Source organism: Lutjanus erythropterus, chromosome 10 (assembly GCF_056507025.1).
Source record: "Lutjanus erythropterus isolate fLutEry1 chromosome 10, fLutEry1.hap2, whole genome shotgun sequence".
In the NCBI taxonomy this organism is placed as follows: Eukaryota; Metazoa; Chordata; class Actinopteri; order Lutjaniformes; family Lutjanidae; genus Lutjanus; species Lutjanus erythropterus.
Genome location: NC_139326.1, coordinates 736,138 through 752,508, shown reverse-complemented (window position 1 = coordinate 752,508; position 16,371 = coordinate 736,138). Strand labels below are relative to the sequence as shown.

General features: G+C 39.8%; 1 protein-coding gene across 1 annotated transcript; it reads right to left on the bottom strand.

Annotated features, from left to right (window-relative positions):
* LOC146319717 (uncharacterized) lies at positions 1-13,939 on the bottom strand. Its single transcript, XM_084727743.1, has 6 exons — positions 13,920-13,939; positions 12,399-12,481; positions 10,412-10,523; positions 9,551-9,595; positions 7,656-7,743; positions 1-7,053 (listed from the first exon to the last, which is right to left on the bottom strand). Exons 2-6 carry the CDS (start codon positions 12,478-12,480, stop codon positions 289-291), a joined length of 7,092 nt encoding a protein of 2,363 aa, XP_084583869.1. The 5' UTR covers position 12,481; positions 13,920-13,939; the 3' UTR covers positions 1-288.
* Between the last annotated feature and the right edge of the window lie 2,432 nt (positions 13,940-16,371).

The following is a 16,371-nucleotide window of genomic DNA, read 5'->3' as shown; positions in this document are numbered from 1 at the left end:
TTGTGCAACTGATCTCTACAATGACAGTGATGGATCCAATGTTGTGATGATCAATATATGTCCAAGATATGATACGAAGATCCAGGATGTTTTATATTTGATATAAGGAAAACTGTGATCCAATTCAGTCACCAGAAAACGAGATTTGTCATTGAAATTTATTAAATGTCACAAACTTTCAAAGTAATATAGGCTATGATAGTAAACCACAAATGATAAATGAAGATGAAAATGACATAATCAATAAAATTCAGATACTGTGTCACTTCTATCTGAGATAAATGAACTCTACATCACATCGTCCATCATGGAAACTGATTCTGCAGCAACATTTGTTTCTGGTTGTTCCTGTGTCTTTTGTTGTTGTGCTCTTAAACGTGATTTTCTGTAGATTTGTACAATAAAAACACAGTGAAAGATGACAAGACTGATGCAGATAATCCAACTCATGGCTGAAGACCAAACAGCTTCCTTCTGTCTTAACTGACACTCTTGCAGCAGCCAGTTCACAGAAACTCCCCTTTCTCTGAAAACCAGCTTCAGATGGCCACATTCATTATCATCACTTGTCCAGCCTTGCAGTGAAACTTGAATTTTTGTTTTGTTTTGTCCAAAGAAAGTGAGGAGAAGTCTGTCAGATGAAAGTTGGCAGTCAAATATTGGTGTTGACTGTGAGCTCCAGTACAGGACGTCTGTAGCGTTGTCCTTGGCACAGTTGTCGATAGTGACTGAACCGTGATGGAAAGCCAACATGTAAATGTCATTTCCATCACCCCCGACTAAGTAATCACCACCAGTGGACACCAAGATGTCGTTTCCATCAGAGCCTTTGAGAAGAGAACTTTCATAACCGGACACCAGGATATCAGAATAAATGGTGCCGATGACCGTCTCCACGTCCTTCAACACGTCTCCCTCAGCATCAGCGTAGCGGCCTTGTCCGGTTAGCAGGTTAACATAAACCCCTTTGCCCTTTTCATGGTCTCCCCGGTACAGGACAGTGTCTCTGCCAGAACCTCCGTCCACTAGATCGGCGCCTGGTCCAGGAACGAAGACGTCCCTGCCAGTGTTTCCCATCATAGTGTCATTTCCATCCTCGCCGTAAAAGGTGTCGTCTCCCAGGTCACCAATGAGGATGTCATCTCCGCTCCCTCCGATCAGTGTGTCGTCTCCCTCACCTCCGTCCAAAATATCGTCCTTCCACCCACCAATCAGAGCGTTGTCTCGATCATTACCCAGTATGTCATTGGACTGGGAGGGACAGCCCTGCACTGTGTGGACCTTTGACAGATTTCTCTGAGAGCTGAGGTCCAAACGACAGTCATCCTGCGACTGTTTCAGAGTCACTCTGAAAGCTTCGGTGTGAACAGATGGGACATCCCCAGTTGAGTTTTGTGATTTGAGTTTAAACTGCACTCCATCAGAGCTCTCAAACTGTAGGTGCTGATGTTGGAAACCGTTATTGTAGTTGAGGAGGCAGACTTTTAATGTCTCCCTGTTTGTTGTGATCGTCAGATTCAGATCTCTTGTCCATGAGTCCACGTCCACTACGATCCAGCTGCCATCAAGGAAATCCATGTCAACCAACACAGTATCAATATTCCCATCTTCTGCAAAGTTATCGATCATTAAGTTGTCTCCATATCCACGTTTGATGATGTAAGTGTCTTTTCCTTTACCTCCAAACATTAGTGCACCGCCCGTATAAGGATCAAGCAAATTGTCATTGCTGCTCCCAACCATGATGTCGAAACCTGAGGAGCCGTGCATTTCTTTAACTGAGTCAGAGTTAGTCATCATCATCACTTTGCCTTGAAGGTCGCAGAAGAATCTGTCCTTAGAATTTTTGCTTCTGTATCTAAAACACTCATTATGTCCAGAAGAAACTGAGTCGCCTTCAACCTGAACTGAATGTTCCTGCAGATGTGTTCGGAGTGACGTAAGCGGTTCAGGTTTCTGGTTCCTATAATCAACAGTTAAGGGAAACATTAAAGATTCATCACAGCTGCTGCGGTTGGGCATCAGTCCAGCTGTTATTCCGTCACTGGTCTTGATGTTCAGGTGCTGATAATTCTTTGAATCAAACCAGTTCTGTAAAATAACTTCTGTTGTGCCATTAACCAAAATAATGATGTTCTGTCCTTCACAAGTACATGTTATATGCTGATATTGTTCTTTTAGGAAGACGATGTCTGTTGCTCGATCTGGTGATTGATTGTTGATGGTTTTTACTCCTTCACCCGGTGTGATGACGTACCAGTCCTCTCCTCCTCTACCCTGGATGAAATCCTTCCCTCTTCCTGGTATGACAACATTGTGTTCTTTGTTCCCTTTGATGACATCATCGAACTCTGACCCACGGACCTCCGTCACGCCATGAAGAGCCTCGTCTTCCTGAAGGTCCACCACCAGAGCAGATGGAGAGCTGCTGTAGTCGATGCTGCGACTCTTTATGCACTTAGTGAACGGGTCTCTCTGCTGGCAGTCAGTCTTTTTATCAGAGATTGTGAAGGTGATCAGATCCTTTGTGATAAGAAGCAGGTGTCTGTCTGCTGGTGATCTGAACCACCTTGCTAAAGTCACATGGATGGCTGCATCGTTATGGGAAGCGTTCAGAACAACATTATCACCTTCAACCCTGACGTTAAAACTGTGAAGATTTGCTTCTATTATGGCCACGTCTGTTTTATTGTCTATGGAGTCATTTTCAATCACCACTGAAGACCTCTGTCTGTCTTTGACCATGTATACATCTTCTCCTTCACCACCGATCAAACGATCTCGACCTCCTCCTCCATCTATCAGATTCTTCTCTTTGTTCCCAATGATCACATCATCGTGCCGAGACCCAACGATGTTTGTAACTGTACTTAAAAGTGGTTGTGATGCGTTCACGAGTTCACCCTGTGTCTGAAACATCTTGTTAATTCCTCTGGCCACGAGCTGCACAGAAGAGACCACAGTGGAGGAAATCTCAAATAAGACTCCGTCTCCTGACGTCATGGTCATGTGACGATACGGTTCTCCTAAAAACCATCCCTTTATGGTGACTGTATGACTGTCCTCATACATCAACACAACATCATCTCCAGATTTAGACACAGAAATGTGACTGTAAGCAACATGGAAATGAAGAGTGTCCAGTGCTTTGGAAGGATCGTAGTTGTTAATAATAGTTTTCCCTCCATTCTCAGGAATCATGTATGTGTCTTTTCCAGCAGAGCCTTCAACATAACTTCTCTGTGGACCGAGGAAGAATGTGTCATCGCCTGGTTCACCGTAAAGTGTGTAATAGTAACTTAACATGACTTCAATCATGTTGCTGTCCTGTGCTTTCTGAATTGCAAAGAAACGATTAGACTCTTTATTTCCTGTGTATTTCCCATATCTAGAATTCGATACAGCTTTATAACCTGACACCACCGTCACAGAGCCGGCTGGTATGAACAGGAGTACTTTCTTCTCTAGAGTCTTGTGCTCTAATTGATGGGATTCTCCCAGGCCAAGAATAATATCTTTACTTCCATCTGTGTCAATATGCCAACACTTCTTTGTAAAACTCTCGTCACTTGATACAAAATAGTCCATGCAGAACTTAGACTGACCCTGGTCAGCGAGGCAGAAGTCGATACCTCCTCCATTCCAAGAGGAGTCACCACCACTAAAATCAATGGCACTCATCCCATCCTGTTCCTTTGTGACTTGGTAATATTTGTGATAGTCTGATATCTGCGCCACTAGTCTGCGTCCCTCCTCGATTTCGTCATAATGCCAATCGTAAAAGAAACTTGCCACGTGAATTACAAAATGCAAAAGCCCCTTTCCAAATCCACGAAGAACAGCAACCATTTTCTCTAAAGGGTTAGCATTCTTTGGGAGGCTGTTTAGTTCATTCTGTATGCCCATATAAATATCATCACTGACCATCCGGATTACTGACAGAGCCAGGTTTATAGGCATCAGAAACGGTGCCAGTTCAGGCTGAGCAATTTCAATAACATCCAAAACAACCATTGCAACATCTAAGGCACCATCAATGTATCCCAGTGTGTCACTTCTGTTAAAATCTTCAACAGCACTGTATATCCCAAATCCAATTCCCACTATTGGTATCGCTGCCGTAGCGCCCTTCATTGCAGGACTTTTCATAACTGCTGTTGCAGCTCTGGCTATTCTTGCCTCTGAGGACAGGGTTTGTTTTGCAATAACAGAAGTCGCCATAGCCGTCACTCCATGAGCCGTTTGCAAAGATCCTGTTACTCCATGTGTGATGTCACCCTGTTCAAAAGCATGAACAGCTCCTTTCAGCCCCAGCATGAGACCCAGCGCTCCAACAGCAGTCCCAGTGTGCTCTGCATACTTGCTGACTTGATGAGAAGAGTCGGCACTAAAACTCTCCAGGTCTCGAGCTGCTGTGTCAATGCCGGTCAACATCTGTTCATTGTAGTGTTGAGTCTCTGCAGATAACTTTACTCTAAACTCAACAGGTTCGGCTTCAACACCCTCAAACTCAACGTTACAAATGAACTGTCCTTTCTCCACTCTGGCACTGCCCTCCTGGAGGTGCAGTCCTTCCACATTTTCACCATACTGTGCCTTTATCTGTTGGTGGATTTCTTCAGTAGCTAATGCTTTTGTCCTGGAGAAATATGATTCAGGTTTGAAGGATTTCTCCAACTCAAAGGAAGATTTTAAGTCTCGGGATACTACGTGGCCGTCACTGTAGCCTCCTAATGCACCAGATGTTGAAGGTTCACTCCTATCTCCAATTTTTGCTTTGAAAGTTTCGTAATCTTTGATAATGGTTTCTGAGTCTGCATTACTTTCAGTGATCATGTATTTTTCTGCAATCTGCAACATGTTCTCCAACATTTCAGACTGACCATTATCTCTTGATTGACGGATCCATGATCGGAACAGTGTAATTTCTCTTTTTAGGACCATTTCAAGGTTGTTCATTGAAGACTCCTGAGTTGAAGTGCTGGGGTTTTGTATATTGCCAGAACCTTCAGGTGTTGCCGAGCCATGAAATCCACGCTTGCTTTCGTCAATCCAACTACCTCCTCTTGCCATTGAATGCTCTTCAAAAAGAAATTTCAGTCCTTTCTCTTTAATATTGTTATCTGTGCTTTCAGTCATATCCAGAGCCATAAGAATCAGAGGAAACGTCCTGAAGTTTCTAACAGATTCAGATATAACTGATGCAGTGAAGTATGTGGTGCTCCAGGCCTCAGTGCGTAGCTCTAGGTAAGTTCTGTGCTCTCCAAGTAAAATACCTTTCACATACTCAGCATAATTTCCTTCACTAGTAATTTGTCCTCGCATGCTTGAGTAACTCTCTCTGCCAATCTGGCCAACAATAGAGTTCTTGACATCTTTAATTTTTTCCTTATTTCTTATTTGATTGTTGTCAAGTTTTTTTCCAACTGGATACACATACAGAGATACAGGATCAACTTCATATATCCAGTCTTTGACCATCAGATATGTTTTCTCTTTTTCTCCAGTCTTTGCATAGTGACGGATGATATTTCTGACATCTTTTCCTGATTTGATCTCACGGCACTTGGAAAGAACAGCCTTTAGTCTCTGTTCATCTGTTATCCACCTCAGTTCTTCTTCTTGTGTGTTGCTGGGTTTTGTGTTCTTTTTTTTTTTCCCCCCACTTTGATTATTATCTGTTTTTTTTATTTTCTCTAATATCAAATAACGGTCTTTTATTTCCTGCAGGTTTTGAGTGTTAATTTTTTCTGGAGGGGACAGGTCTTCATGAAAGAATCCCCAGGACAGAGCTTCAAGTTCATCACAGACCTTATGTATTTGGTTTCTCTTATTTTGGTCAAGCCTATTAAAAACATTCTGGTCAATAAATCTCTGTGGCTCATCTGGCCAGCTGTCTCTGTATGTCCGCAAATAATTTTTTTGATCTTTGGACAGAAGGTTTCTGTCATCGGTAAAAACTGCCCTTCCTCTGCTGCCAGGCTCATTTCTAATAACTACGTCCCCGTTCCTGTCGAGGGTCGCTATCACTTTCTTGCTATCATCTTTATGTTGCCACTGCTGCCCTCCTTTAGAGATCTCTTGGGTGATTTTCTCTCCTGTGTGTCTAACCTGGACCACAGCATTTCTGAGGTGAAGCTCTGTCTCGATGCCGGCGGTCTCATGGAGCTCCCTCAGCAGGGTTTCAACGAACGCCTTGTCTGCTCCGACGTCACAGGCCACCACACTTGTAGTTTTAATTTTATCAGCAACCCTGGAGGTTTGTTGAATGATTTTGGTGACTTCCTGTGCTGTGTATCCTGCCAGTTTCGTCTCTCTGGAGTTTTCTCTCATGCCATGGCCGACCAGCACCAGTCTGCTGTCCTCTGACAGAGGCACCGACTCACCATGAATCAGTTTTGGTCTTTGGTTTTCATCAAGAACGTAGACAGAGCTAACCGTTGGATGCTTCTCATAAAGATAAGTGGCAGCTTTTTTGACGATAGGATCATTCTCCATGATGATGATCTGCTGGTGGTCATACTGTGTGGTGTGATCGACTGGCCTCCATGGACTTCGGTAGGAAGAAACTGAGTCAGGTTGGTCCATGACCTGGTAGATCTGGTGCTTCTCCTGGTTTGTTTCTAAGACCACTTTGAAGCCACGGACTGTGAAAACCCGCAGGAAGTTTTGTTGGAAGTCTGTGGTCGTATTTCCATCGAGGGAGAACACCGGTGCAGCTTCCAGCTGTGAGTTCAACATCAGCTCTGCAAGTGATGATCCAGAAAGACCAGACACAGTTTGTCCATCCTCTGAAACACCTCCAAATATTTTCACTACAGTGTAGCTGTCTGTCTCTGGTACACATGAGACATTGTACAGACAGTCTCTGCCGACTATGACTGAGTAACGAGGATCCATGCTGTACTCCTGTTGGACTCTGACATTTGTTGACTTTTCTTCGTCAGTCATGACCAGAAGTTTTTGGCTGTAGCTGTGTGAGATCTCTGAAGCAGTTAGCAGCCAATCCTGTGCCTTCTGTTCATCTATGTCCGCCAGGAAGTTTTCAAAGGCCTGGAAAATAATTTACAATATAAATAATATAAAAACACACAGCGGAAAATCAGGTCAAGATAAGGTAAGATAAAATGACAGATTTTTATATAATTATTTTATCACAGATAAATTTGAGGGCATGAATGATGATTTCAAGATGATGTACTGTCAGAACTCCTCCTTTCATCATAAAGTTATGATAAAACATATTGTTGAACTGAAGCTCCATATGTCTGGTGTCTCTGTGTGTCTTTCCCAGATGTTGTACCTCATTCCATGTATTTCACTGTTCAACTTTTGATAACAACTTTTAAGTTGTATTAATTAGGGATCCAGTAAAATTGAGTTCAGTTCTTCTAAACTAAAGAAGTGGTGCTTCCCATTTTCTTTAAAAATCCACCAAACTGTTTAGTTCAGTTGGTGGAGCGTCTGTCTCATTATGGAGGCTGTCAGTCCTCTGCAGCAGCTGCTGGTTCGACTCCCACCTGTGAGCCTTTGCTGTGTGTCATCCTCTCTCTCTTCACCCCCGTTTCCTGTTTACTCTTCAGCCGTCCTATCGAATAAAGGCAAAAAAAAAGCTCCAAAACATAGATAAAATAAAATAAAATAAATCCACCAACCTGTGTCTTGTGGATGACACAAGCTGTGAAATTCTCACACTCCTGAGGCTCGTCCTGCAAACTCAGTGGGTTTTTGTGAAAGTCCACCCTGAAAGAAGATTAACATGGTTATATCATAGACCGGCATATGAATTATACAAATTCAGTAAAATCCAATAAAAACAACATGAAAAGTTAATCAGACTTCAGCTTGAGAGGACCTCCCCTCCTCACAGAGGAGCCTCACTCAATGTTCTGAATTCCCTGTTTTTGCCAGTAGGTGGTGCCATTCCATAAAGTGCAGAAGGTAAAGTCTGGTCATTTTGGCCAGGCAGTGAACAGGACTGCTATGGGAGCCCTCAAAAGGGTCCTTTACATGTGCTCACTATAGTTTTTTCAGTCTGGTCTGGACTGTTGGTATCTTTGCAGCGTGTGGATGGTTGAACAAAAGAAGTTGGCTGGAATGAGTGTTAGGTAACTTTAACGTTGTTGTCTCTTAGTTTCTACATGTGATCATTATAATGATTCAGGTAATGTTAGAGTTGATTATGCAAATGTTCAGTCACTAATTCTGGTGTGTGTATGCTTCTATAATTTGGTCTGTTAATAGTGTGTGTGCTAATAAGGGATGTAACAATATATTAAACTCACAATTCGAAATAGTTTCCAATATTGGCTTCATGATACAATTTTTTCACACTTTTTTTTTTAACAGAATGAGCTGAGAATGTAGACAAATTATGACTGAGAAAATATCCCCTTATTTCTCAGACAAAAAACACAACATGTCTGAGGTAGAGTGTAGCTGAAAACAAAAACTATCTAATTAATTTAATAGACCTTGTTCTGTCCAGGTCGGGCCGGACTCGTTCAGTCTTACACGCTCTGCTCTTTAAAAATGGCATCATCATTCAGTTTTCATCGCAATCGATTTCAGTCATCACACATTTGTATCATTACATCCTGACAGCTAATATATGTAAGTTATATGTAAGTTGCTGAAAGGTTACTCTGGTGTTTAATGCTGTGATGTGTAGATGTTCATAACATTGTTTTACCACATTAATGTTACCAGATTAGTGTGTAAATGCTAGTAGCTTTGAGTTAATAATGACTTGTTGCATATAACCATTTTAAGTCAGTACTTTTTGTGTACTGATGCATTGTTGTATATTTGTGATTTATAATTCCAGAGACCATATGACTGTTCATATGACTGTCATTGGTTGAGACCCTGTTCTCGTGTCACACTCTGAGCTCCAGTGTCGATGCAGAGATCAGTCCAGGTTTTCTGAATAGATTCATCCACTGCATCTTAGATCTTTAATACTGAACATCTTTACTGAAACACTTCAGTTTTACAGAACAGATTTTGTTGTTTGTTGTTCAAGAAGGTCAGTCCACCTTGACTTTTTCTTCCAATAAAAATAAAGCTTCTCAGACACTTATTGACTTTCATCATCATGTCTCTATTTTCTTTATCTTTATGTAATGTGCCATTTGAAGTCCATCCAAATCCATCCCCCGGTCGATGCCCTCAGCTTTCAGCTTTCTTTCATTTAATTTGCAGATTTCTTTTTTTTTTTTTTCAGTTTGTCCATCAATAAACAGAAGAAACCTGTCATGTCTAAGTCCAAGCTGATGTCATCAAATTTCTTGTTTTGTCCAAAATCCAAACATATTCAGTTTAGTGTAAAGACAGGTCAAATGATTTCTACTGAGAAACTGGAACCATCAAATGTTCATCATCTGTGTTTGGTTTTTAACGATTTAAACTTGTAAGAAGAACAATAATCAATAATCTGCAATAATCTAATGCACTGAAGAACAGTACAGTGTATTTTCAGTGGTTTGGTCCACAGTTGAATCATTATAAAAGCTTACAATGTACAATGAGAGAGTAAATATTTCCTTACCTGCTACTGGATCTCTCGACTCTGGTCCCGTGGACGGACGTGTCCCTAAGATGAAATATAGTTGTTACCTTTTTAAGGCACATTTCTTTTTCCTTGACTGACAAACAGCCAGACGTGGAACCAGTCAAAGTAAACCACAGGTACCAGGCCTCACTGATGAATCATTCAAAGCCTACATCACACACATATTGTGTGTTTGTTGTCGTGTGAAATCATGTTTTTGTCTCAGTCTATCAATTTCATGGATCCTGTTTGAGTCAGTGCATCAAGTACTGATTATCTCTTGCTATTATGTTTAATCTAATACTGAACCATAACGTGTGTGTGTGTGTGTGTGTGTGTGTGTGTGTGTGTGTGTGTGTGTGTGTGTGAGGATGAACCTTGTTAATGGTTATTCTGATTATCTTTAAAAATACTCAGTAAAAAGTCTCTAATGGTGCCATCAGTCGTTCTATGACTGTTTCTCTCCAGTGATCTTTATTTTTGTCATCAGTTTGGAAAACCAGAGTTTTTACTAAATGTTGTAACAATAAACCTGGACTACACATTTTCAAGGTTTCTTGTGACACAACAGGATCAAGAAATATTAAGAAAATGATGTACAGAAATGACATGTTTGAGGTAGTTTAGAATGAGTCATTGCTGAAAACTTTATCAATCATCAATCATTTAGTAATATAGTGATGAAGGTGATGTCTTTAAATAACTAAGATATTTACAGAAAGTTACAGTGAAGTAAAACCAAAAATGATGCAGCAGGGATACTAATGCATAGTTTTTCTAAAATATGTGCATATTATAGGTGCACCAACACTTTACGAGATAGTAAAGAAATATTTATTCAAACATTTATCCCGATACCTTTGGTTTGAGCTCTTGAGCCTTTCATGAAACATGTGTTCATGAAGTCCTCTGAGGTGGTGCAGTGCAGCGATGTCAGGCCGGAGCTCCTCCCACTCATCATCTCTCACCTCTGTGAAACACATTTTATATTTCATGACAGAATCAGTTGCAGGCTTAGGTGTTCCTTATGCTCATTGTTATTAACTGACTTCTTTCATAAAATATGAGTTTGGCTGCCATGTAAAAAAAAAAAAAAGAAAAAAAAACAGAGTTGGTTTGTTATCTTACAGTTTTAGTCTCTTACTTTGGTTAAACAAAGAGGGCAGATTAAAGCTGTGGTAGGCAACATTTGTTTGGCATCAATGATCAACAGCGAGGGCCGAGAGGACCAGGCGGAGCTGAGACACAGAGCCGACAGACAGCTGTTCAGAGCCGGGGAGCTCTGCAGGAGAAGGTCGGTGGCAGACTGGAGCTTCTGGAGGAGGAAACGTTGCAGTCGCTCTGACACAGACTCCTTTATTTGCAGGAGAGGAACTCAGAATGTATGTTTCAAACCTTTGGGACTAAAAAGCGGATTTATTTTCACTCTTGCTTCTCAGCCCTCTGCAGCAGCGATCCACGAAGAAATCACAGACCCACAGACCGGCCAGATGAGAGCTTAGTGTTTGTTTTTTTTAAAGCTTTGGGATCAGACAGTAGATTTATCTTCAGATTTGCTTGTAAACCTGTGAGCAGCAGTGACCACAGAGGAGTCGACCGCTCCGTTTACAGTAAGATAATTAGTCTCCGTCCATGTTGACTGCTGACCAGAGGAGACATGTATTTGAAAGTCACGTCATGAGATTAAAGAGATGTACAGGAAAGGATCGATTTCTCTGGTGAGTGCTGTCAGTACTGACACACAAACAGATACACGCACAGCTGATGTGTGTCGGTCTGTGCTCAGTAAAGTGTTGCATACATGAGGTGCATCTGTCTACGTACTGCAGCTTTAAGTAGGTTATATTTAAATCACTAGAAAGCAGCCTGTAGGGGGAGTGCTTGGTCTTTGTCTCAGTCATAAATATACAAACTTGACAGTTGTGGTATTGATTTCACACACTGTTGTGTCTTCACCTGTTCAGAGCAAGTAAGTTTATTTATATAGAACAGTTTTTGAGGGCAGTTCAGTGTGTTTACCCAGATATAAAAGGAAAAAGAAGGTACAAAACACAAACACAAAAATTTAATAAGCACAATTAGTAGAATAACATAATGTCAGTGAATTCAGACGACTATGGACCAAAAACCTGCCAGTAGAGCTGAGCTTTTGTGAGCATATCAGAAATGTACTCTGAACACAAACTATGCAGTGATTTATAGAAAAGCAGCAGCCATTTAAAATCTATTCTACGGCTGACTGGGAGCTAATGCAGAGATTTTAGGACTGGAGTTACACTCTTTGTCCCAGTTAAAAGTCGGTAACATTCTCACCGGGCTGCAGCTGTTTAATGGGAGACGGCTTAAGAGACCATTACAGTCGGTCACTCTACTGGAGATAAATGCATGAAGGAACTTCTCCTGATAATATGGCGACATAAAACCTTTGATTCTGGCTCTTTTTTATCATATAGACCTGTGTTTTCCAACCCTGGTCCTCAAGGCACACTGTCCTGCAACACACCTGATTCAAATGATCAGCTCGTCATCAAGGCTCTGCAGAAGCCTGATAACAACCTGATCATCTGAATCAGGTGTGTTGGAGCAGGGAGACATGTAAAACATGCAGGACAGTGTCCCTGAGGACCAGGGTTGGGAAACACTGATATAGACAGACGTTTTAGTAATTACTTTAATGTGGCTGATGAAAGTGAGATCTTACAGTCTTTGAATACACCAAGATTTCTGATTTGATCTCCAGTTTTTAGTGTATAGAGGAGTAACATAACCTCAATAATGGGTGTTGCCAAATCAAACAAGACTTAAATGTAATATATTTCATGATAAAATGTAACATATTTCTTACTAAATTGTTCTGTGAGGCTGAGAAGGATGAAGAGGATCAGAAACCTCAGTGTCCTCCAGTTCTTCATCCGATCTGCCGTCATACTGCAAAACATTTAAAACACAAACAGGAAAACAACATTAAAGCAAAAGCGTAATGCATCAAGTCTTTCAAATGATTACCTCAACAAATATAATGTATAAGTAAATGTACAATTTGGGTTTGTCTGTTAGTTACATGTGTTAAATAACAGTTTCCTGGTGATTGTGAGTGAAGGTGTGTCACAGCAGTGAGTTGGAAAGTAATTATACATTAAACTGTCAAACTAGGAATTGTTGATCAAATGTAGATTAATATTCTGTTACTACTTTGTCCATTTCACATCAGAAACGGTCAGAGTACAGTTCAGCTATAATTTGAAAAAGTTTGCTGCCATTATTTCCTGTCAGTTGGATGAACAAAGCCACGCGCTGGCCAGGTCGCAGCTCCGCGCTGTTGTCAGTGCTGCACATGTTCTGGTTGAGAAAAGGCAGGATGGTGACTTTCATAATGTCAAACTTGAGTCTAGTCCTTGGCAGCCCTGCTTCAAGTGACTACAATTCCTAATCCTGTCTTTTTACTTTAAATTTGTGGAGATCTGTGCTCTGCACATTTGGAACAAGAATGGCAGTTTTAAGGTAATAAATCATGAATATAGACTCACGTCTTTCCACAGAACCAGAACAAAGCAATGATGCTTCTCTCAGTTTTCTTCTAACTCCTAGATCCGTCCCTGCTCAACATATGTGTTTGCATACAAAATGTCTTCCCTCAGCTGACAATCTATATCGCTTTTTCTCAGGACAAGAAAAGTCAAGCAGTAGCATTATTTACAGCTGATTTCATCTGAAACTCTGAACATAACCTGCAGGACAAGTTAGCACAGTGATGTAATCAGATTAAAACAACATCAGCACATGTTGGACCTCCACCCTCCTCACATACACGAAATATAAACTTTATACTGCTTTACAGTTAAACAACATATTATGATAATCCAGTATAAAGAAATATAAAATATGATATAAAATGAATTTGATTTAATTAGACGCTAAATGAATTTATATATATATAAAAAAAACCATTACATATTTCTTTTCTGTCTGTTTGGTATAATTTAGTTATGCACAACATGGATTTTTTTCAGTCATTAAATATTGGCTATAAAATAACATATGATAAAATCATTATCAGAATGATTAATAATAATATAAATGTCTCATTATTAGCTGGTAATTTATCAGCCCCAGTATTTATGAATCCTTGGTATTTTCATTAAGTCAGATTCTGTTTCTAACAGATTTGATCTTGTTGTTCTGTGAAGTTACTCTGATAATAATCTGTGAATCTGATCTGGCAGTTTTTCACCTGATGATCTGTTTTCAGTTATCAGTGATAATCTGTCTGCAGCCTGTGCAGCTAAATTCATTCTCCTGAATTATCTGCATAAACAAAACACTGTGCTTTATTTATATTCAGATATGTGTCATTGAATTCGCTCACCTGCTGAAGCTGCGGTTCTGCTGCAGTCAAATCACACAATAAAAGTGAAAGTAACAGTTCACAGGAGAAAAAGGAAGAAGGAAAATGTGACGCCCACATCAGACTGTTCACATGATTCAAAATAAATACACAGAAGTTTGATTTGCTGATAAAATGCAGTGGAACAATAAAAAATAAAGACTTTGAAGAGGCTGACTTAAAAGGATAAAAAAAAAGTTGAATACAAGAATTATGTACAAATACGAATGTTACACAAATTAAGAATAAAAGGTACAAAAAAGTAAAGAATAAAAAGTATAGAAGACGTTAAGAGAAATAAATATGCTGCAGTTTCATTCACATATAAATGAAAGTGTGGGACGCTGTGTAAACAGGCGATGATCACATGTGTTGTTCACAGTCCTGGCAGGACGGTTTGGTCCACTGGAGGACAAATTTACTGTCCAGGATGTTAAAAACAATGCAGATATCAAATGTTCTCATCAAACGTCTGCTTTCACTTTGAGTGTGTTTGTGTGATTACAGGAAACCTTTGTTTTTCCAGCACGCTGGAGGATTAACCCTTTATAACCACATGCTTGGTTTTTTATAGGCATAGATACGATTTAACAGCTGAATTAATATAAGTTCATGAGAAAAGTCCAAATAATCAACAACACCTTAGAGACACTTTTGGTTTGAATCCACAAAAGAGTCCCGTCTGTCAGCTGGACCTGAAACCTACTGATCAAACCACCTCAGACCAACACTGCTTTAATTCTGACCTTATGGTCCGTCACGGTTTCCATAAAGGATCAGATCATCTTTTCACTGTCAGAGACTCGAAGCACAGACGGATCCTGACTGAATACAGACACAAAGACCACAGTGGAGACATGGAGTGATGATGACACAAACCGTTAACCGTTAACTTTAAAAACATGTTTTATTTTTATCACGTTACTCATTTTCTAAATGTAACCATGGTTACTGTACACATCACATTTTAGGTTATTTCTTGTAAGTTACTTTACTGATTTTGCGTTCCTTATTAAACTGTGCAGTTTCCTGCGTACGTGATTTAGTTCAGTGTTATTATGAACTTGGAGAATGAAGTTTACTGTTATAAATACTTATTTCATTATCATTTACATAATTTAAACAGTATTTATGTCTCTGCATACTGTTCTCCGGTTGTCCAGCTGTGCGTGCGTCCTTCAGTCCGTCCGTCCGTCACAGATTTTTGTTTGCGTGATAACTTTTGAACAGGTGGACAGATTTGCACCAAATCTTGTGTGCTAAGACTCTATAACAGGAACATGAACTGATTAAATTTTGGAGGCCAACGCTTTCGAGATGTCCGACTTTCAAGATGTCCGACTTTTTGACTTTGATATATTTTTGAATAACTCTGTTGGATAGTATTAGGTAATAAAGGTAACAGCTCTTTCCCTGCAATCTTTTCTCATTAACTGCATCAATGGAGCCAATAACTCTCTAACTCCTGGGACAAACAGGATTTATAATGAATCAATGGTTTCAATCAGGTGTCGGAACATGAAAAATCAGTTGTATGAAACTGTTGCAGGCGGAGGCATCAGATTCTACCCGTTTTCATTTAATTTAACATGTAGTAGTATTTTAGTTTCGTCTTCATGTCCCTCTTGTCTAAGAGTTAATTAGTTCCTACCTGTCATGTTTAGGGGGGACAGGTATGAGTGTGACACCATGTGTGTAACAGTTTAGTTGACCTGCTGTGAACCTCAGAGAGTGAAGTTGTGTGTCCTGTTCTGTCAGAACGTTCTGGTGAAGAATAAATACACAAAGAGAACTTAAAGCAGCTTATTATGAAGAAAAGAGTTTTTTTTTTCTTTGTCTTCTGTTTGGCTGCAGTTGGAGTTTTTTCTTTATTCACTTCAAGTCACTTCATCGGCTTTATTAGAATAACTGCATCAAATACAATGTACATTAAAGCACGTTACAGTTTTTCATGTTTGATTCAGCAGAACAGAAATTTTGTCAAAGAACTACACACAATTAACACAACTACACACACAGGAAGCAGAACGTCTCAGATATTTTGCTAAATGAAACAAATCATTTGTAAGAACACAACACATTATTCTTTTATTGTCTGAGTTTGATTTCTTCACATGTTATTAAAGTACATGAATATATTAACCAAATAATTATTTCCGCTGACAACGAAATGAAAAGAAGAACAGAATATAGAACAGAAACGCAGCAAAAACATTTGTGGAGATAAAAAGAAAGCATGAATTAAAAAAAATCCTAAACGTCTAAAGAAAGTAAATAAAGAATGTTTTCTGACTGAAGGTGAGTGACAGACAAAACCCACCAATCATATCTGACTCTCAACAGTAATATGGGAATAATAAGCAGTATTTTATATTATATTTTATATTTTTTACTATATTCCAACGCAAAACAAAGAAACCCAGAAGAAGGAAAG